This window comes from Anabrus simplex, chromosome 3, assembly GCF_040414725.1.
Source record: "Anabrus simplex isolate iqAnaSimp1 chromosome 3, ASM4041472v1, whole genome shotgun sequence".
Taxonomy (NCBI): domain Eukaryota; kingdom Metazoa; phylum Arthropoda; class Insecta; order Orthoptera; family Tettigoniidae; genus Anabrus; species Anabrus simplex.
Window position 1 is genome coordinate 243,121,251 of NC_090267.1, and position 24,137 is coordinate 243,145,387.

The 24,137-nt window shown below is 36.9% G+C and overlaps 1 protein-coding gene across 2 annotated transcripts in view; it reads left to right on the forward strand.

The window, feature by feature from the left end:
* The window catches only part of LOC136866194 (ATP-binding cassette sub-family C member 4), a 371,709-nt gene that overhangs the window by 317,872 nt on the left and 29,700 nt on the right, over positions 1–24,137 (forward strand). For both annotated transcript variants that reach the window (XM_067142938.2, XM_067142939.2), the window contains exons 20-21: positions 9,988–10,115; positions 13,556–13,801. In XM_067142938.2, coding sequence (XP_066999039.2) covers positions 9,988–10,115; positions 13,556–13,801 — 374 coding nt within the window. The remainder of the gene's footprint in view (positions 1–9,987; positions 10,116–13,555; positions 13,802–24,137) is intronic.

The following is a 24,137-nucleotide window of genomic DNA, read 5'->3' on the forward strand; positions in this document are numbered from 1 at the left end:
TGCTGTCCCTTATGTTCTGAGGAATGGTGTTCTATGTTGCCCTTCGAGGCATGATAAGTTGATGAAAGTTGTTGTTCCAGCGGTTCTTGTACCTATGATCTTCAAGTATTATCATGAGACCCCATTAGGAGGGCATCTTGGAATCTTTAAAACCCGTGAAAAGATTCGTGAAATGTTCATCTGGAAAGGTATGGACGGCGAAATTCGTGAACTTGTAAAAGCTTGTAAATCTTGTTTGCTCAGTAAACCGACCATGTCCACCAAGGTAGGCCTCTTGTCTTCTCAGCAAGCGTCGCGCCCCATGGAACGCCTGTATATTGATTATGTAGGACCCTTCCCCCAGTCAAAGGGGAATGCCAACAAGTTCATTTTTGTATGCGTAGATGGTTTTACAAGATTTTCGTGGTTATTTCCGACTAAGCTGGCTACCGCTCAGTCTACAATTACTTGCTTAAATTCTATTTTTGCTTCTTTTGGTCCGTGCCAATATATTGTATCTGATAATGCTAAGGCTTTTACATCTAATCTTTTTCGTAAATTCTGTTTTGACTTGTCCATCTCTCATGTAACTACTTCTGCTTATTACCCTCAACCATCCCTGGCTGAACGGGTTAACCGTAATCTCAGGTCCGCACTTATTGCCTATCATCATGAAGATCATTCCAGGTGGGACACGTCCCTGCATTGGATAGCTTTTGCTTTGAATTCGGCGGTTCATGAATCTCACAAGTTTACTCCAGCTTCTTTGATGTTTAAGTTTGTTCCCAACACGCCGCTCTCTAACCTCTGGTCTCTGAGTGACATTCTGCCCGAGACAATAGATCCGGACAACATTAAAGATCTTTGGAAGAAGGCTAAAGCTAATCTTAAAGTATCTCATGAAAAGGTTAGGGAAAGGTATGATCGTGGACGGAGACCCACCCCTTTAAAGGTAGGTGACCAAGTAATGGTCAAAAATTTTGTTCCCGCGGGCAAGCTTGCCCCCAGATTCCATGGGCCATGTGTTATTCTCGATTTCCTCACCCCGGTTACATTGTTATTAAGCAATCCAGCCACCGAGAGGATATTTAGGGTTCACCTGTCCCAGGTGAAACCGGTGTAATTTCTGTGTTAACTTGCTTCATATTATTTTGAAAGGATATGAAGGTTATATTTTTTTTTGAGTTTCGCTTTTAAGGCATTCTGCCCCTTCTGTAATATTTTGGTTTTAGATGTAAGCCTTTTGTAAAACCTGCCCCGATCCGTTAAACTGCCATCCTGTCCTTGCCACGGCCATTACCACGCTCCCGTCTCCTGCTCCACCTTACACAGTGGCTTAACTTATGCCATGGATATTTGCACGCCGCTGGCCCCTCAACCTCTCCACAAGCCTGTACCCTCAAAGAAGATGATAGTCCAACACAATTCTGCCGCCTAGCTTTAATGTTTCAGTGCCCCCGCAGCCGCGCGGCGCTGTCCCGCGGCTGGGTTCGAGGACGGGCCCCCTCGGCCCCAGCGAGGACGACATGTGCACGGCGAGCCGGAGCTCTCCTCCCGGCCTAGGCTGATGTGCGGCGCACGACCTGCTACTTGCCCGCAGCCTGTATATGTTCACCGCGGGCGCGGCGTGCTTCAACACCTCTGCTCCCCTCATAGTGCGGGCGAGCGGTATCTCAGGGTACTTGAGGGGTCCGAGCGGTTCCCTTTGGACGCAAGCTGCAACGGCCGGTCTGGCCATCCAACTTAGCCTACATCAACTACATGGACAGTCACTATAAGAGATGACTACACTTGGGAATTCAACAACAAATTTGGTGGACATTGCAAAATTTTTCATCACCTTTTAAAAGATTATCTTCAGAAATTCGCCTTCTACAAACATAAATACTTTACGTTACCAATTACAACAAAATTTTGGAACTGAATCAAACCCAATTAAGAAATTTCTCAAATACTTCTGCAATTTATTTTAATATCAACATCAAAACTTGGACCTTATTTTCAAACAAAAGTTTATGTTCTTCTGTGTTACCCCTTGGAGGAACTTTTGGGGGGGGAGGTCTGTACCGGGTGGTACACCTCCACGCCGCTAATTTAAATGCGCGCCAGTTAAAACTCCTCTGCTGGAGGAAGTCTGAACTTTATTGACGGTATTAATTTTCTACCTTCTCAGAAGATGTCACTACCTGTAAATTTTGGAGTTTTAGAACTGTGTCACTTTTGATGTGTTTTTGTTTCGCTTGAAGTAAGAAGTGTGAACTTTCTCTTCTAGAGGACACTACTGAAGATCTACAATAGTGCAACCTAGTGCGGAGTCAAAGAACTATTTTTTTGGAGAAAATTTAATTTCAAGAGTTTGTTCTTTGTTAAATTTCTTTCTGTCATTGTTTAAGTTGGCAATATTTACCCCTTTCTTCCCCTTGTTATGAATGTATCCAATCCCGAATTTCTTCTATTAATTTCTGACCAATCTGGTGTATCTTCCCCCAACTTGAATCTGTTGCGGGGTCCTACCCAATAAAGAGTTTGTGGGAGGGTGTTTTCTTTCCCCTAACGCCTAGAACCTTCCGCGAGAGGATATAAACTGCTGATTTTCGGGTCTCCGGGCCACTTCTGTTCCATCTTTCAGTGTGTAAGGTACACAGCAGGGGGCGGGAAGCGCCTCTTTCTTCTCCAGCCGTTCAACACAAGGTAATGGCCAATTAATAACTTCTTTCGTTGCTAGATCAGCAGTTTAACTCTCGGGGCGGGTTCTAGGCCTTCCACCATGTAACTTTCCTTTAAAATGTAAAAACTACTGGTATCTATTCTATCTTTCAAACGACATATCGGGATAGAGTGTGCTTAACCCTCTCGAGCTCCCACTCACATCGTCTTGAGGTGAACGTATTTTTCTCAACCAATTCTTCCGTAATGTAATGTAAATTGTTATTAAGTCACCTCTGTAGTATGGGATTAGCCCTTGTATTAATGGCCTAGTGCCAAGTAGGTCTTAAGCAAAGTGTATTAGGAGTGCAAATTCGCCTCCTCTCAAATTGTATTTTAGAGGTCATGTATTAACTTTCTTGTCATTTAACAGACCTCAGTAGGTTGGGTATTTTACCTCTGTGTATATGGCCGTTGAGGACAGCTTAAAGGTGGAGTTCGGAGTGGCCTATGATAGGCTTGTATTTTAAGGGGAAGTTGCCCTTTATTGAAAATTGCGTCTCTGCCTCAAGGAGGCTTTTGGGTGTAATTGGAAGCAAATGTTTCTGGCATGTTTGGGGGTTTTCGGCCCCTTTGTTGTATGGTGTTCATTGTAAGGTTGGGCTCTTTGCTCAAGAATTATGTTTCTGACTTTTGGAGCCCCAAATGGGGTACCTATGTAAATGTATTTTTCAATCGTGTTTCGGCTACTAAGTACCTGTTCTATTTGTTGTTACCTAACTTTGCAAAGAAAATATAACCTTGTTAAATTTTAAAATTAATTTCACTTTAGTAGCTTGAGACCTATTCACCACCCAGCACCTTCTTTCATGCATAACTACCACCAAAACACGGTAACAATAATAATAATAATAATAATAATAATAATAATAATAATTGTCCGCCTTTGTAGTGTAGTGGTTAGTGTGATTAGCTGCCACCCCCGGAGGCCCGCATTCGATTTCCAGCTCTGCCACGAAATTTGAAAAGTGGTACGAGGGCTGGAACGGGGTCCACTCAACCTCGGGAGGTCAACTGAGTAGAGGTGGGTTCGATTCCCACCTCAGCCATCCTGGAAGTGGTTTTCCGCGCTTTCCTCCTTCTCCTCCAGGCAAATGCCGGGATGGTACCTAACTTAGGGCCACGGCCACTTCCTTCCCTCTTCCCTGCCTATCCCTTCCAATCTTCCAATCCCCCACCAAGGCCCCTGTTCAGCATAGCAGGTGAGGCCGCCTGGGCAAACTACTGGTCATTCTCTCTGGTTGTATAATTTCCAGGTGTGATTCCCATGGTCTCCACATCACTGCATGAAGTGAAATGAAAAGCAACACAAATATTAATTAACGAAGCAAAGAAATAATCCAAAACTTTCAAACAGCGAACAAATCAAGTGTGAATTGTCTGAGCTGAAAAGAGAGACTGATGTCTATTTAACAAGAGGTGCATTGGCAACAGAGCTGTGAGGATTTCTGAAGGGGAATGCGAACTTCCCTTTTAAAGCCCACTGCCATCATAAATCACCCCCTGCTAGGCCCGTAAGTGGCCAGGGAGATCAAACGTTTGCCGAACTTTTTGAATGCCGCTGGGTACGCTTTGCCCGTCTTAGCTATACCTATGGAGAATTTGTACGTTTTTGTAGAAAGTGATTTACGCTTTGCTAATTTAGCACTATTCACAATTTCACTGACAAAAAATCAGAAAATGACTAATAAGACGGGTCAAAAATGAGCTGCATTGACAAGTACAATTTAGTGTTTAATCCCTTTCTAGGAGAGGCAAGTACCATTAGGTAAAATATCGACAGGCATAGGATTTATAGCATATTTTAAAATAATAGATTCCGTAATTGATTTTAAAGCCATCTCACTGGGAATTTCAATTTTAACTTTACAAACCACAAACAAACTTTACACCATCATAAATGCTCATGCCCCTACCAATGAAAAAGTTTCCTAACGAAAACTCTGCAAGAAGTCGATAATTTCTGGGATCTCCTTGATTAGACAATGAATAAAATAAATATGAATAATATCAAGATCATTGTAGGGGACTTTAACGTTCAATTGGGTAAGGAAAGGAAGTATCGAGATGTAGTAGGAAAGTGGGCTCCTTGTAAAGGCTCATACTAACAGAAATGGCAGAAGCCATGGACTAATCTCCAAATCTACATATTTTAAAAGAAAACCACACAAACATAAAACTTGGAAACATCCTGACTGGACAAAAGGAGATCAGCAGCTAGACCACATATATATGGACAAATTCTTTCACAAGGAAATCCACAATGTCAAAGTTCTAAGGGGAACGGACTTTGGTTCAGATAATTAATTAAAATCAAGATTAAATTTACTCCAATAAGAAGAAAAAGACAAAAATAGAGTTGGAGAGAAAATGACATACGACCCTCATCAGTTAATCCCGAATGCCCAGTACTGTCAAAGAACAGGAACAAGACTAACAGACAATTTAGATGACCTAATACCAATTCTTAAACAGAAAGACATCAAGCTTGGTTGAAATTTCAAGCCCACAAACTAGAAGAAAATGCCATGAAGCTCAAGAATGTCAGAAAATAATTCACACAAATGATTAGAGGAATTAAGAGAAAATATCAAAAATATTTAATAAACTCTATTGAGGAAAATTATTACCAAAGCAATTCTAGAGATTATTACAAAGCCTTTGGTAATCAATTGAAATACAACCCCCCCCACATTATTGTTGAAAAATAAATGTGGGAAAATAGTGCATAACAATAAGGAAAATGCAGAAATCATGGTGGAAGCATTTAACAAGCTCCTGAACAGTACCGAACCTGAAAAGCTCTTCTTAATTGGTATACATACCCTGATAAAAACTAAGCCAGAAAATATAAACCCACTTACAGAAAAAGTAGTTAAAAACAGTGCTTAAGGAAATGAAGAACTACCAAGCATGCGGAGAAGACCAGGTTTTTGCAAAGATGTGGAAATATGCCAGCAGTGCAACTCAGACATCCTACCATATGATATTACAGAAGATTTAGATATTAGAAAAATTCCCAGAACAATGGACAACAGCTATAATTAATCCATTTCATAAGAAAGGTGAAAGAACTGATCCAGACAACTATAGAGGTATTTCCATTCTTGACTGAATGTATAAGATTTTCTCCAAGATACAATACAGGGTGTCCGAGAAGTCCCCGTACCCCTAGTTTCATACGTTTAATATTATTATTTTGTTATATTATGGCATGGACAATTGAGTTTGTATAATATTGGGGAATTCGATAGTTGTTTCATTGGTATTGGTATCCCTGCTGCTAGTGTTGTTGTCAGTCTCATTTCAGTTGTTAAGTCATGGCGGATGTGAGCGGACACAGCTACACTGTTGAGGACGAGCACATACGGGGCAAACAATGACAGTGATAATGAGTGCATTTAGAGATCGCTTTGGCAAACCCCCACCTCATAAAGCAACTCTGTTTGATTGGGAGAAACGTGCATTTGCTTCAGGCAGTGTCAAAGACAGGCCGCGTAGTGGACGTAAGAAGATGCGGAAAGAAACGTGTGCCACCGTCGCTCAATCAATTGAGAAGTCTCCATTGAAATCCATTCACAAAAGAACAGTTGTACTTCAATACCGCAGTCAATAATGCATGACCACATTAAAAGAGATTTGAAAATGAAAGAATGCATGTGAATGAATTATCTGACAATGACATGGAGCAATGAGCTTGCCGTGCTTTGTTGGAACAATTCCCAACTGCCATGTCTCTCTCAAGAGTGTTATTTTCTGATGAATGTGTGATATATCGCAGTTCACATAGGAGGAATGTGGTTTTCTGGTCTCAGGAAAATCCTCATTATGTGCAAGAGTTGGAAAGGAACCCCCCTCATGATATGGTATGGGCCGGGATATCATCACGTCACTTGTGCGGACCATATTTTTTTGATGGGTATTTGAATGGAAAATCTTATTTAAATATGTTACAATCTTGGTTAATACCTCAGCTTCAAGACAAGGGAATCATGGGTCATGTGTGGTTACAGCAAGATGGGGCTCCAGCACATTTTGCTGTTCAGGTGCGCAAGTTCCTTGATGAACAATTTCAAGGCCGCTTAATTGGCCGTGACTCACCAACATCTCCAGCCCCATTGAAATGGCCACCACGAAGCCCGGACCTTACCATGCCAGACAACTCATTATGGGAAATAATCAAGTCCCATGTGGCTGAACGTTGGTACACGACTAATGAAGAATTGCGCCAAAGTGTGGAGGAAGCCTTTCGTTCCATAACTCCTGAGATGCTCCACAAGATGTCAATGAGGACTTGGAAATGGATAGAACTCTGTGTAAGGCAGATTGTGCACATACAGATTCCCTGGATTCATAGTTTTTATATGTAAGTACTCCACTATAATATGAAACGTATGAAACTAGGGGTTCAGGGACTTCTCGGACATCCTGTATACTGTAATCGGATTAAAGAACAACTTGATCAAGTTAGGTGAGTACCAGGGAGGCTTCAGACCTTGGAGAAGTTGCTCTAAACAAATAGTAACTTTAAAGTTAGTCATGGCATATTACAGAAAATGAAACAAGCCCTTTTCAATAATGTTTATGACTCAATCCACAACCCATCATTATTAACATTTTTAAGAAATTTTGGACTTCACCTAAAGCTAATAAAATTGATTGAATTTACTCTAACTAATACAATTTCTAAAATTAAGTTCAGAGGAGAACTTTCTGAACCATTCTTGGTAACAACTGGTTTAAGATAGGGTGACGGATTTTCACCTCTTCTTTTTAACTGTGCTCTAGAGTATGTTATGAGGGAATTGTACAAGAACAACTTGAAAAATATAAAAATTGGAACCCAACAGGATGACATACATTTGAACATTTGCTGATGATCTAGCTCCTCTGGTCAGAGATATTCAGGAACCAAAAGAACAAATAAAATCTTCACAGGAAATAGCTCAAAATATTGGTTTGAAAATTTCAGTTCATTTGAAAAAACAGAAATTATGCTAACTGAACTTCTGCTTGCAAACAAAATTTTTTTGCTAGTTGCTTTACGTTGTATTGACACAGATAGGTCTTATGGCTATGATGGGATAGGAAAGGCGTGGAGTTGGAAGGAAGCAGCCGTGGCCTAAATTAAGGTACATCCCCAGCATTTGTCTGGTATGAAAATGGGAAACCACGGAAAACCATCTTCAGGGCTGCCGACAGTGGGATTCAAACGCACTGTCTCCTGGATGCAAGCTCCCAGCCGTGCACCGCTAACCGCACAGCCAACTTGCCTGGTGCAAACAAAATTAAGCTGGGAGACCAAGAAATAAAAATTGTAGAAAAATTTAAATATTTAGGTGAAATAATCATATACAACATGAACAAAAAAACCAGCATGGCAAAATAGAATAGATAAACTGGTTACAGCACAGCATTTTACCAAGAATACATATAATAAAATGTGTCTCTCAATGGCAACCAAATTGAAACACTACAAAACAGTCATCCAGGCACAAATTACATATGCATGTGAAATATTATTCAGAACAACAAACACAGTTGCAATAGATAGAGTACTCAAGTTAGAAAGGAGAATAGTGAGAACCTGTTTAAATAAAAATTATCAAGTAAACGGAGTCTGGAGAGTAGCTTCCAATAAGACAGTTTATAAAAGTGACTAGCACAATGAAAAAGAAACGAATATCATTCTTAGGGCATCTAATACGGTCACCAGAAAATAGAATCAGTAGAAAAATGATGGAAGAGTAAGAGTAAGAATAATATTAGATGTATCACAGAACTTAAAGAAGACATGAGGGAGTTGCATATTACAATAGAAGATTTAAAATACAATACAAATACATTTAACATATTGAAAGATAAACACACTTGTCTACAGAAAAAATCAACAAGCAGAAAATAGGAAGAGTGATTCCAGAAGCAGAAAGAAAATTATGTTCAGAAAAGATGAAACCGTATTGGGCTGACAAAAAGAAGAAAAACCTCCATATACCTGACTAAGTATTCCTATGTTGGCTAAAAAATTAAAATATCAACATTGTTGGCCAGAGGGTATACAGAAGAATGTATTATTAAAATGTAATTTTGTTCACAGATACATACACACACATTTTGCAGTTTGCACTTAATTTTGCATTTTATCATGGATTAAAAAACTATAACAATACACTTCAATGTCTTGTTAACATTAGTGCACTTTCTTTTGCATCAATTAGCCTTATTTTGCATTTCTTGCAACTGTGACTTCACTAATAGTACCGTAAAGTGGGGTGACTTTGAACATTTTAAAATTATTTTTGTAAATAAAACCAAAACTTCTCAAGATATTGACAATATACTTTTTGGGAAGTTGCAAGAGATGTTACTGAATGTGACAAAGCAAACTATATGTTTTTATCCCCCCCACTTTTTTTATTTTAAAATATTTTTGACTGTTCAATTTCACCCCATGGTTCGGGGTCACTTTGAACATAGAGACATTTGTCTACTCTGTGGAAGTCATACCATGTACTGGTCAATGACACCCCTATCATATGAAAGAGCATAGTATTTTGTATATAAATGTAGTTTTGAAAGTAACTTATTTTAAAAATTTGAGCATTATTTATGAGTTTTCTTTAACGACCTCAAATCTTTTCATACAATTATGGATAAATTTTGCTAATAATGGAAATGAGTGCTAACCTACTTATGAAATAAGAAAATTATATAAAAACAGGCCTTTTGAAAACAAATTGAATGACTTTAATCATAACAAACCATCAGCCATCACTGAACAGCTGATCTGTCAGTGTCAAAGGACATCGGAACTGCTGTTCAAAGCTTGGTTCAAAGTCGCCCCTTAAAAGACAAGTCTTCATATTTTATTTTTTTACGTCACCAAAGAATAAATATGCAATGTTTTGCTTTCTGTAAATGTCCATTTAAGATGTTTACCTTGCCCACAAAGACTCGTTTTGAATTCTGAAACATAAAATACTTCTAATATTAGGCAAATGTATTTGAGGTTAGAAAAATGAACGACATTTCCAGAATGTATTTTATTTTCTGGAGTTGGTATACTACGTTATTTCATATCGACTGTTAAATCATCTGAAAGTATCGATTATTGGCGATTTTTAACGCTTGTAACTACAGTTACTTATCTACACAGTAGAGTGCAGCATTAAATTTAGAAAAACGCTAAATTACTGTTCAAAGTCACCTCGCCGTTCAAAGTCACCCCACTTTACGGTAATACAACTGTGAAAATATTGATGAATTGGGCAGAATATAACTGATTATTTTTTTCTTCTTCAGACAGAAAGCCTCCAGAAACTTGGCCTCAGAAAGGAAGAATAGAGTTTCATGATGTGGTCCTGCGATATGGCAAGGATGATTCTCCAGTCCTCAAGAATCTAAACTTCATCATAGAAGAATGCCAAAAGGTAATTTCAAAGATGCATGCAGTAACGTCATTGGTACCAAGAGCTGTTTCTTGATGGCTATAGTATTTTCTCACTTGTCTCTTGGCACATGCCAGAGCAAAAAGTAGCTTCTGCCAAACTCATAAGTTCAAAAGACATGTTGCAATGAAGAACTTAGAGTGATGGTCTGATAAGGCGTGCACTAACTTAGAGATCTAATTTTCTTCTTATAAATATTTATTTCTGTGCTAGATACCCCCCCCCCCCACTTTTTTATACGTTGCACCGACACAGATAGGTCTTATGGCGACAATGGGATGGGAAAGGGCTAGGAGTGGGAAGGAAGTGAGCATGACCTTAATTAAGGTACATCCCCAGCATTTGCCTCATGTGGAAATGGGGAACCACGGACAACCATCTTCAGTGCTGCTGACCCACTATCTCCTGAATGCAAGCTGACAGCTACATGATCGAAACCACGCAGCCACTTGCTCGGTGGCTAGATTTCCATTTTGTATGCAACATCCATAATCGCGAGTGTGTACAATTTTCATTAGATAATTGACAATGTATTCTGTATCAAATTCTGATCAGTTGTAAGTTACTTTTAATATGTATTAATTATATTTGTGAATTTAAGTTATTATATCTTGTTAGACTTGATTTCACCCTCTTATGATGAGGTTATGTTAAAAAACTCATGGCATAACAGACCTGATGGGCCTTGCCCTACCAAGCAACTGCCGCTTAGCCTGAAAGCCTGCAGGTTATGAGGTGCCACTTGGTCAGCATGGCAAATCCTCTTGGCAATTATTCTTGGCTTTCTAGACCAGGGCCGCTACCTCACCGTCAATAGCAAATTGTAAAAAGAAAAAACTTTATTCACACAATATTATCATTTCATTTTGATGTTTGAAAGTTTTTCTTATTGCCAATTTTTATGACCAGACTAGAATTAAACTGATAATTAAGTAGGCACACATTGCTTGCAAAAATAATTGTATTGAAATCGTCACATAGTACTATCATAAAACATCTGAATAACCAATCTCAACAGATGAAAATCTAAGAATAAAACAGTCTCTAGTTAAATGCTCTGGTTGATGCACACAGCCTATCAGCATATGACAGTTTGTCAACTTATTTTCGTCTTCTAAAATTATTATCAATTGCAACTATAACTTTTCTATGTGAAAACTAAGGGCTTCCACTGTTCATAGCATCAACAGAATGTGACACAGAGCGGTTAACTCTATGCCTAGCCACCTTTGCCATGAGTACCTTTTGTACTCATTTTTGGTGCAGCCTGAGTGTACCTCAAGTGGAAATCTTATTTCTTACATTTTTTGACTTCCTGATGAGGAATCAAACTCAAGTCCTTCCAGGAGAACCAAGCATGTCTTTACTACCTTTGGCTAGGCAGCCCAATTATATTTTCCATATCCTCTTCTTCTGCTTCTTCCATGCTTTGTTCCTTTTTTAGGGTCAGCAATATTTCCATAGCACCAGATCCTGTGGATCTTCAGCAGTGAGTTCATGTTCTGCCATATCCATTTTGATCTTCTGATCCAAGGTCAGTTTGGGTCTTCAGTAGCCACTTTTTTCCTCCCCTCTGCTCTTCCATTACTCTCCTGAGCAAGTTCCCTTTTTTCCTTCTTTGCATATGGCCATACCAGAAGAGTCTCCTCTTTTGTAGCTTGTTGATAATGCTTGCGGATTTCATTTCTGCCCAAATGTCCTCATTCCTTCTGTGATCAGCAAGGGTGAAACCTATTATCCTCCTAAGCATTCTCATTTCCACTGAGTGGAGCATCTTTTTTCTCTTCCTTGTTTCTTAACAACGAGCATTCCGAACCATGTCATGCTTGGTCTTATGATTTGTTTATACACCTTGCTCTTTATTTTTGCATGTTATAAATCTCATTCCTTATTGATGGTCATCACTTTACAAATAAAAATGTCTTGTATTATCTTCCTTTTCAATTAAAAAGACCATCTATATTAGATAGGATAATATCTTTACATGTTTCAGCCTATCTAAAGGCCATCCTCAGTAGAAGCTCAAATATTATATTATGCAAACAAATAAAAACACTAATAAATTGTGTGGAACTAAAGGACAATGATCATGATTGACATATTCAAAATATGTTGAGGTAGAAAAATCCTCTCCTCCTGTCAATAGAGACATGAGACCGACAAGGTCATACCATAAGCAAATTATCACAAAATAATTTATTCTATCGTACCACCTATTCAATACATGCCACGTGCTACGTGGGTGAAATTTACATAATACTATGTACACTTCTTAGGAACATGTTTCGCCCCTTGTTAAGGGCATCATCAGCCTGTAGGTAACCTTAAGTTCAAAAGTCCGAATCATTAACCATTCATACAAGGAATACACTGAAAATATGTTACACTTTAAAATCATCTTAAGTTAACATGCTACAATTATAATATAGAAAAATGTCTATTACAAACTAAGAGTATTAGATTAAATAGTGTCTCTTGTAAAGGTCATACCACTCGAGACGACAGCCTTTTAAGGAATGATGTGCACTCGTTATCCCATTAATGATGGTCTCACTACGCTGCACAACACAGATTTCCGCTTTTAAAAGGATTATCAAGTTTTATGTCAATCAAACAAGTTTTTAGGTGAGAGCTGTGAGCTTGCATTTGGGAGATGGTGTGTTTGAATCCCACCTTAGGCATCATAAGTATTAAATTTCATTATGGTCCATATTGATAGTTGATCACTATCAAAAGTGGTATAGAGGAATACGTGCACCTTCTTATACCCTTTTTGATTCCGATTAGGCAACCTTGAAGATGGTATTCCATGGTTTCCCATTTTCACACCAAGAAAATGCTGAGGCTGTACCTTAATTAAGATCATGCCTGCTACCTTCCCAAAACTAGCCCTTTCCCATCCTTGCATCACTGAAAACCTTCAATGTGTTAGTGTGACATTAAAAACTACTACCAGCAGTAGCAACTATTTTTTCTTTCTCAGAAAATATTTGCATTACAAAAAGAGATAAGTGGAACACAATGCTGATCCATCATTATATTTATCCTGTTATGAGTTCCTTTACATGTTCCTGTCTTTCTACTGTATATTTGAATTGATTTGATATTTACAGTATTTGCTTCTTTCCAATGCTTACATAGACAGGTCAGTGTAAGAAATGGCAGCATTTGAAAGAGGAGACAAGGAGAAACAATAAAACACAAAGAGGGAAAGGGCAATCTCTGCATCTTCACACACCCAAACAGACCCTTTCCTCATCAATCCTAGTTCTTTTACTGTATTCTGTCATTCAATAACTGAATTCATGCACTGCATAATTTTCCTTATTCTAATTAGGCCAAATGACTGAAAGCTGTTTTTAAATTAAAAAATGTAAGAGATAGATAATAACTCCTGTTGATGATCCTTTGTTAACATTTAGGTTGGGGTGGTAGGGCGCACAGGTGCTGGTAAGTCCTCATTACTGGCTGCCCTGTTTCGTCTTGCCAACATTGAGGGAAAGATACTCATCGATAACATTGACACAGGAACCATAGGACTGCATGATCTGAGGAGGTGCATCTCTATTATACCTCAAGAGCCTGTACTCTTCTCAGCGACAATGCGATATAACTTGGACCCATTTGGAGACTTTCCTGACGATGCACTCTGGACAGCACTTGAAGAAGTAAGTAGATAAGGTCTATGTTTAATGATATTCAAAATGGTAATATTTGTTTAGAAAGTTAATATTTGTTCTCCAAAGATGTATCTCAAAAGTAGTCCATCACTTGTCAGTTGATACTAACTGTGAAAGCTTGCTCCAGTTCATTAAGATTTTTTGTTTTAGAAAGAGAATGTTGTTATCAGCTATATGAAAACTTTTTGAGAAACAGTATTTGTTGAGGAAAAACTTTCTAGGTCTTGATGTAAGTTTTACATTTGTGTGTTATATTTTCAATTTAATTACCAAACTAATGTTGGGAGATGACATAAATGAAAATGAAAAATTAACATCCAGTTTATGTGAGAATTTCAATTGCATAGCTTTCCTTTCTTAGCAATCTTGGTTATTATCCTTCAGCTCTCTGTAGATTAGTAGTAGAGTTTCAGCTTCCCAATTCCATGATAACAGGTTAAATCTCAGCAGGAATTATTATTATTATTATTATTATTATTATTATTATTATTATTATTATTATTATTATGCCATTGGATGATTCAGAGAAGATGTGTGGAAACTGAACTAGGAGAATTGATAGCAGATAATATTATTTCGGTGATGCTGCGAAACCAGGAATCCTGGGATCACATGGCAGTGTACGTGGAGAATCTCCTTCGTCAGAAGAAGAAGGATTTGGAAGCATACGAACGTTCGTAAAGGAGAAATGAAGAAAGAATACGTCTGAAAGACAAAGCACGATATCACCCTGAAGTAATGCGAGAGCGGTTCCGGGGTGATGATACACATCGTGGGAAAAGGGTGTGTGGTTTTCAGTGGGTAAGAATCCCACACACTTGTGGAGTGCGGACCCTTCACAAGTGTCTTTTGAAGATTTTCCACAATCCCTCGTAAAAAAAAATTATTATTATTATTATTATTATTATTATTATTATTATTATTATTATTATCCTTAAGTGTCTCTTTTTCTAGATTGCTGTCACAAGGAATTGTTCATTTACACGTACTGGATATGTATTGGAGAATTTTCAAAAGAGCCTAGAGCTATATAATCAAATATCTGTAAATAAGAACTTCAATATCGCTCCTCAATATGTCATTCAATGACTGTTTTACAGAGAGTGAATATTTGTCAACTTCTTCTTGGGAGAGTGGGAGATTTTTTTATATTTTATGAGTATTCAGCTTAAAGATTAACTATTTTCTATGGAAGACTAAATAATACATTAGATTCTTCATTCATTTGAAGAGAAACAATTAATTTTAAAAATCAGCAACTTTATTTGCATTCTCAGTTAAGGTATAATATTTTTGAAAATCTTTCACCATATTGCTCGGTGCTTTTAGTTAATATCAATACGATTCCAAATTTTCTGTGTGTAATTAAATACAGTACCGGTATGCACATTTAGGGTAACTGTTCTCTCTGAACAGATTATATTTAAATCTTCAAAGATGACTTGAAACATTTTATAAATTTGTTAACATGGTTGTTTGAATCAAAATGTATATATGTATGTAATTCAGAGAAATGAGTAAGAAGATAAGACCCTTGATAACATTTTATCTTAATGTTTCCTTTAATCTGATGTTATATAAGTAATGAAAGCAAAACAGTCAAGTATAGTAATATAAATCATCAAAAATAGGAAACTAGGAAAGAAGATAGGAACACACAATAGGATAAACAAAATAACAGTAAAAGAAACATCATGTATCTGCAATAAACCTTACAGAATTCTTCCCATATGAAGAAACCCAGGCTGAATAAGTGAAATATATTTTGTTGGATCCAAAATGTTTTGAAATTGATTTGACGTAAAACTTATAATGCCAATATGTTTGGAAAGAATGTGTATCAGTGAGGAGGAGGAGGAGGAGGAGGAGGAGTCTACTCTCAAAGAAATTTGGCCAAGCTGGTTCTTGAAGAAAAATAATTTAACAAGAATTTTATAACAATGGAATGAAAAAACATGTAAATATAAACGTTTATATAATATTTTATTATTTAACTTTACTCACTTCCTTAATAGAGGAATGTTCACTTATCACAAAAATCAACTACCAAGGGATTAAACTTGGACATTATTGTTTTATTAATATAAGATAACTATGGTATTTACTATATGTTTGTAATTATTATTACTATTGAGAAAGAGAATGTCGTTATCAGCTATATGAAAACTTTTTGATAAACAGTATATGTTGAGGATGTAATTATTATTACTATTTAGAAAGAGAATGTCATTATCAGCTATACGAAAACTTTTTGATAAACAGTATATGTTGAGGATGTAATTATTATTACTATTGAGAAAGAGAATGTCATTATCAGCTATATGAAAACTTTTTGATAAATAGTATATGTTGAGGATGTAATTATTATTACTATTTAGAAAGAGAATGTCATTATCAGCTATACAAAAACTTTTTGATAAAAAGTATATGTCAAGGATGTAATTATTATTACTGTTTAGAAAGAGAATGTCGTTATCAGCTATATGAAATCTTTTTGATAAACAGTATATGTTGAGGAAAATCTTTCGTGATCTTGGCGTCAGTTTTACATTTGGGTATTATATTTTCAATTTAATTACCAACTAATGTTGGGAGATGACATAAATGAAAATGCTTAAATAGATAAACAAAATGCAAAATATATAAATTGGCTTATTTTTTTACATTTACAAGTTATATAGTGTACTTAACAACTATGACCATGGGAGAGTACACACATCTGTCCATGCATTGCTTTTGACAAAGTAGGTCCTCCAGAAAAGTTGTCATCTACATTAAAACTTCAAATTATCCTTCCAACATTTGTATTTTTAGCCATTGCTGATATTAAGTGGACATTAAGAACTTTACGTCCACCAGTGTTACTGCCATTATCATATAGAAGTGAGTACTGTTCGTGCACGTTTTTAAAATCTCTCTACTCCATAGTTCTTTCCTTGGTGCATCTCATCATGGACTGGTCAGGGAATTTGGAAAAACATGTCTAAAGGGCAGTGCTCACAATCCTTTTGCGACACTCGTTCTGTATTGCTTGTTTGGTACATATAAGTTAATGTAATTGACTATGATATTCCTACAAGACATTTAGCTTCTGTTAACTACATTGAACTGGCATGAAAATAGTAGAAGCTGTTCTTGGATATTCAGAAGATCGTAAAACACCTCCTAAAGGAAACTGCCACATATTCCATAGTGACAAGAGAAAGATTATTGTGAATATTGTAGCGTGCTGTGAGAGGAAGGAGAACAAAACATTTAAGGTGCTCTTTAATCAATTACTAAAAAGAGCCAGTGTTTATTCCAGCACAGTTGTCTTGACTTTTAAGAAGATAAAGAGTTTCAGTGTGTTTTATCCAGACAGATCTCCAGGGGCATCTCACAGGAAAAGGTATTGTGCTTTCACTGCATTGAATGATTTAATACTCCAATAAAGGCGAGGGTAGCATAATTATCTTCTTTTAAAATGAGGAAGCATGATGAGGTCATGCTGGATGGGTTTAAAAAATATGTGTTATTTGAGATATGATCGAGGAATTATACATAATAAAGAAATCATCTTCACAATTCATAAACTCATCCCTATTTTACGACGTAAAATAGACTGGAAATGGAAGCCAACTTGTCTTTATTTTAAAGTATGGGTTTTGTGAGAATGAAAGTTAGAACAAACATGTATTATTACTAGAGTGCCATGATATTCTTGACTGGCATGCAAGATCTATTATTTAAAACATTTCAGGAAAGAGAAATGGTGAATCATAAGTTGATAATAGGGTGGAACCTTGATTATCCACTCCCGGAAACTAAATTTTCCTGGATTATTCATTCAAATTATATGGTCCCTGAACATTCTAATTAAATCATGTTATAAAAATCCCACATTATCCATTCCTCGAAAGAACAATTTCCCAGATCAACCGTCCAGAAATGTCAGTCCCATCACCACTAAATCCTTGATCAAGTATTTTTCAGGAAATAGTATCTCACCATAGGACGGCTACAACATACCTATGGATTTTGATGTTAACATCCCGTTGTTGCAATAATTAGAGCAAGTACTGTACTGGGAAAGTGGTCAGTGGTGAACTTGCTTAAAGGACCATCTTTGCATCACATTCAGCTGGTATTATTTAAGGAATCCTTGGAAATCATAAAGCAAAGTGGCCACAGCTACTGGAAGGAGACAGAGCATATTTCAACAGCTCTACTTGAAAATGGAATGAGTTTCGTCCAATGTTCGCATGTACTTATAAAACTGCTACCGGTACCAGGCACGGTGGGTCTATGTTTGCCTTGCTAGCCGGACTAATACCATCTAAACCAAAAGATCAATGAATATGACTACGTAATATTATGGCATATAAATTCTTTATTTAATACTGTATACTATATTATAACAACCATAAAACTTAATCCTCTTCCGCATAAATACCATTTAAATTTATGAAAGCTTAGTTTCGCATCTGTCGCATGATAAAGATATGCCGACTGTGCGCTCTGTCTGCCGTTTTGCCGAGGCAAACAGGAGGAGTTTGAATTTGATTGGCGCGCGCTTGCACATTCGATGCACTCAGAAATACTGCACAGAGCTAACCATGCTGGGAACTAGGCTGGCGTGTTTGCTGCAGTTGAGAGGCTAACTTAACAGTAATCATATGCAGTATTCAGTGGTGATCATTAGGAGTGTGTCTTGTGCTTGCTATGGCTTTCTTTTTGTTAAAGGGAGATTCAGTTATGATGGAGGATGAAGGGGACTGTGTTATTGAGGACTTATTAACACATTCATTCTCTAGCCGAACTCTTGCTCCTTAGACATAAATCACAGAAAATGAGAGACCTACCCCTAATATATCAGCTATGATAACAGAAAGAAGAAGCAAAATGCGTCATTCTAATGATTCCTGATACACAAATGATACATGGCTGTGTGGCTGTAAGAAGTCATGTTCCTTGTATTGCTGCCCTTGTGTTTTATTTTACAACAGACACCAATGTTTGGACAACAAAGGGAGTTTGTGATGTTAACAGTTATTATGTACTAAGGAAACGACATGTCTGTAGACTATGTTAATGTTGAGGGTTAAATGTGGCATTACCTTCAGTTAAAACTCAGTTCTTTAATTTTGACAATTCCTGCTAATAGCGCCTCTCTCAAACAAACTTTATCAGCAATGAAGTGGATAAAAACTTATTTAAGAAGTATGCAAGCACAAGAAATATGATTAAAATTGTCATTAATTTCAATTGAAAAGAACCTCCTGAAAAGCTGAAGGAAGAACCTGGGGTTCCATGATTCTGTTATAGACATTTTTGCTGCCAAAAATTGCCAGATAGAAGTGTGTTACAAGATGCAATATACGTAGATGTATTGAGCTTTAATACCCGTTCATTGTTTTTATCCATGTTTCTACAAACTAGTGTGCTAACACTTTGATAAGGGTCATGCACCGCCACTGATCTACATTGTGTCCAGGGTTAGATGTTTATTTTTGATTTTTTTCTATTGTATTGCTGAACAGGTTTTTGGCACTTTCCCACAGGATGCTACAGTATATAATATAGACACTGGGCTTTCAGACAGGAATCGAAATTGCTCCTTCCTAACATGAATCTAGTATCTTAATATGATTGGATACGAGATATATAAACCCATTACTATTTTGGTCCTAATATATAAGACGGAGGATTTTTAAGTTTACATTTTTATGTTAAATGTCCTTATAAAAAAAGCAATCATTTCATTTGCAATTTAAAACTCAGAATTTCCTACTCGCACTGGTTTGTGCAGCAAGCACACTTTCCAGCTGAGCTTCAGGTCATGAATAAACCGAAATTTCTGGAGTTTTGGTGGGTTTATTTTCTCTTCCTATCTGCTTATGATTAGTGACAGGCAGGATTGAATATTTAATGCATTAGAGAACTTTTCAGAATCAATACGTACATCCAAAACCATATTCTCAAGTTCAATATAACCTTTAAAAGTCGATGTAGGCCTAAATCTACGCAGTACAAGATTTCCAGAAACTTACTACAAACAATATACCAGTGACCAAATTACAACGGAAGATTGAAAAAGTGATTTTGCCATCATGTTGGGCACTTTTGTGTCTGACATGCTTTATTTAATTAGATTAAATTAAATGGATTGTTGTTCGGCTCGGCGTTATTTTTTAGATAATTCAGTGAGCTTGACTGATCGAAGTTGCTGATATGAAAAGGTTTTCAAGGGAAACTGACGAAGTTTCCCCGGTAAAATGAATGTAAGGTATTGAGATTTGTAACTCATGTAATTAATGTTTTAAGCTGGTCGCACGGTCTTGCTTGCCTGCCTCTCATCCTTAGGTCCCGGGTTCGATTTCTGGCCACGTCAGGCATTTTTACCTTGATATGAGGACTAGTTTAGCTCCACCAACTTACATGATTACTGTTAATTGAGGAGCTATCTAACAGTGAGATGGCGATCCTGGTCTAGAGAGCCAGGAATGACAGCCAAGAGTATTCGTCACACTGACCATCTGTCACTTCATAATCTGCAGACCTTTGGGATGAGCAGCGGTCACTTGGTAGGCCAAGGTCCATTAGGGCTTTACTTTGGTTTGTTTTAGGGGTGTTTGTTAGATTATAACTGTATACACTTAATTAGTGTGATATTTAGCCAAATTGTTGATAATTTTAATTCTTTCGCTGATTTTCCGTTTTCCCGTATCTTACGTTTTCTTCTAGTGGTCCCCCCCAAAATGGAGAACCAAGGTTTCACTGTAATTTGACTGTAGGGAAATACTGGAAAAGAAAGAATAATATTATGGGAGTCACTGCTTGGGGAAGTGCATGTTGAAGACTTATATTGTCACTCTTGGGTGTTATTCAGAATTCTCAATGAATATTTCAGGTTGGTTCATCGCAGGGTGACTATCACAACCAAATGAATGGAGCAAATTTCGAGGGAGTTCAGCTCGAAAATATTCCCTCATCTGACTCTGGCATTCAGTTATGACATTGGATAATCGTCCTTATCATTGTAGACAAGAGGAAAAGCCCTAGAAGATATGAAACTAAATATGACATGTGTAACTGGCTACAAAAATACAGAATAGGCTAGTGCTTAATGTTGGCATGAGGGAAGATGTTTGGCACAGCTTAATATCTGCCAGTAAACTGTCCTAAAGAAATGTTTGCGATATATGTATTGGTGGCTAAAAACAGACATGTGGTTCTTCATCTGCTCCATTACAGTTGTGACCTTAACCCCATAGAACTGGTATGGTCAAAATAAGAAGGGTATTATTAGAACATAATGTGACATGCAACATGTTACTTAAATTATAGGAAAGGACTGTCAGTGCATTCTCTGAGGTCACTGATTCTGATTGCTAGTTACTGTAGGAATGTGGAGGCAATTGAGCAGGAAATCTTGAGAAAAGATGGCATCAAGGAAGTCACACTTGATAGCCTGATTGTCAGTATGAATAATGACTCTGTTGTCTGGCTTCATGGCTAAATGGTTAGCGTGCTGGCTTTTGGTCACAGGGGTCCCGGGTTCGATTTCCGGTAGGGTTGGGAATTTTAACCATCATTGGTTAATTTCGCTGGCACGAGGGCTGGGTTCATCATCATTTCATCCTCATCTCAACGTGCAGGTCACCTACGGGTGTCAAATAGAAAGACCTGCACCTGGCGAGCCGAACATGTACTCGGACACTCTCAGCACTAAAAGCCATACGCCATTTCATGACTCTGTTACTTAATGCACGTGTGTAATGGACTAGTATAACTTGGAAAAAATTCTCTAAACCCATGGATAAATAGTGAAAATATTGAGCTCACTTAATAGGTATTGTGGTGGTTGTTATCATTATTATTATTATTATTATTATTATTATCTACATAGTTATGTATGACAGGTTGTCAGTACGGACTTTGTTTGGTATAAATTGTGGTCATATCATTTATTATTTGTGTGTTGTATGATCTGTCTTATGCAACAAAACATGTGAGGTTATGTCACGATATGTCTGCTGTAGGTATATTAACCCTTTGACCACCAGCCTCATGTGTGGTGTCCATGTCCTATACTGTTAAAGCCTAATGAGCACCTTTTACCTTGCAGTAAATTATTCGTAATAATTTCTGTTCAATTTATGTAAATTGGACAGGCATTTTTTGTTTTGAAGGTAATGCTTCAGGCATTTTATTGATGTAAATTAATGCACCTTTATTTTATAAATTTTTATTTTATGAGTGATAATTCAAATAAATATTTTCTTTCTTTGAAGAAAAAAGTATTTCATGATAAAAAATATTAAGAAAAAATATATATTTTTACTACCAAAAACTGCATTATTTTAGAGAGGTGGTGTTTCCTATGCCACATATAAAAAATAAAGCTTTATGTACAATATTACAGTTACAATATTTTTATTATTATTATTATTACTACTACATAAAAGTGAAATTTTCTAATCTGACATTATATGCAAATGCTGCAGTTCCTGGTTCGTTTTAAGTAAAAAAAATGATTACTAATGTTTATTTCACACAAACTTACACCCAAAAAATCACTTTTGGACTAAAAAATATGATACAGGAAACTATTTACTAATATTTACACATGTTTATGATGTGTTCTAACAAATGTGCTTAGGGAGGCACAAAGGGTGTACACCCTTCTTACACTATTTACAAATGTATCTGGTCTTTTTCCATTTATCACTTTGACTAGGGCTGATCTTTCTGCAATGGAACAGTTGCGTTCTTTTTTTTTTTTTTTTCCGTTAAAAGAGTAAGGGGTTCATTGCCCGCTTGCGGGAGCTGAATTGCCGCTTGGTCACCAAGCCACTCAGCAGCAAGTTCCTCAACTAAACTTGTATATAGTCTTATTTAATCCAATACTAGTCCAATGCATGTATTATACATTATTAAAACAAATAAATAACTTGGAAAATATCTTTTTCTGGCATTCTTAGACTGAACCTCCAACGTCTGATTATCGGACGTTGGCAGTTAAATGGTTAATAAGACTATATTTAATGTAAGAACATGTAATTAATATTACCTGTAAATATGCTGTATAAATCCAATGTAATGTTATGCAACACAGGGTAATAGTCCAGAACAATGCACCTTTGTCACTAGAGTTTTACAGAATTTTCTGTCCATTTGTATCTAGGTTATTGGAGACTCAAGAAGATACCAGAAAGCATGTTGTGTCATACTTTTCTAGAAGCCTGAAAGCCTGGCTAGGCAAGGTATATAAAGAGACAGTCTTGGGCAGCGGAGTTCAATTGTTAGTGAGGAGTCATTATTCGAACTCAGTGTGTGAACTCATGTTGTGATTTTGTGGTGTTTTAGTTGGTTGACATATTAATGTGGCAGTCTTCTTCTTCTTCTACTTCTTCTTCTTCTTTGATTCAGTCAAGTGTTTTGTTCAAAATGGTGGTTTATTAATGTGTATGTATAATGTAGGCCTATATATAATTTGTAAATAAATCAGTGTACACAACTGACAGCATCGCGTGTGTGCGTCTTTGTGATTATGATAAAATGAAGATGATTTGGCTTCAGATGACTCTCACATTGACGCTAGTAAATAGGCTATTTTTCTTAGTTTTCAAATTTGTTTCTATAGCTAGATAGAAATATGAAATCTTTCCAATGTGATTTCTTGCTCTACATTTGGCAGCATTTTATTAGATGTGATGTCAACTTCATTTTCTCTCCATGCAACACCACAATTTTGAGAGCACTTTAAAACCTACATGCACAGTAGTAGCTGGTGATATTTTCTTTACATACAAGGGTGATTATTTAACTTTCTGGATTTGAAGTAAAAGCTTCTTGTCAGAAGCATATTTTGGCTGGTAATTGTGGGACTCAAAAGAGTGAAGCTTATGCTGTTGCACCTGGGACCACCTGCTGCCATGTCCTTACTGTCTGCTGTTCTAACATTGAAATGACTGGAGAACATTTTCATTCAATTCTTTATGATTTTGAGAGTAGACTCAATCAACAAGAATCTCTTTAAGCCTGAGATTTTCCCTCTCTTTCTCTCCTTCATGGAGAGCAGACAGTGGTATAATGGTGAACAAGATCAAAAGTCAGCTTGTAAGTTTCACCAAGATGAAAAGTCCTCTCAGTTTTATTTACTGTGTTGATGGGATGAAAGTACCTCACATAGACCACTGTAAGTACCTAGGTGTTCATATAAGGTTGTAAATAAAGGATATAGATCTCTCTATATGGTTATGAGGGTATTTAAGGGTTGTATTAAGGATTTAAAAGAGGGGGCCTATAAGTCTCTGGTAAGACCCCATTCTTCTCCTAAATA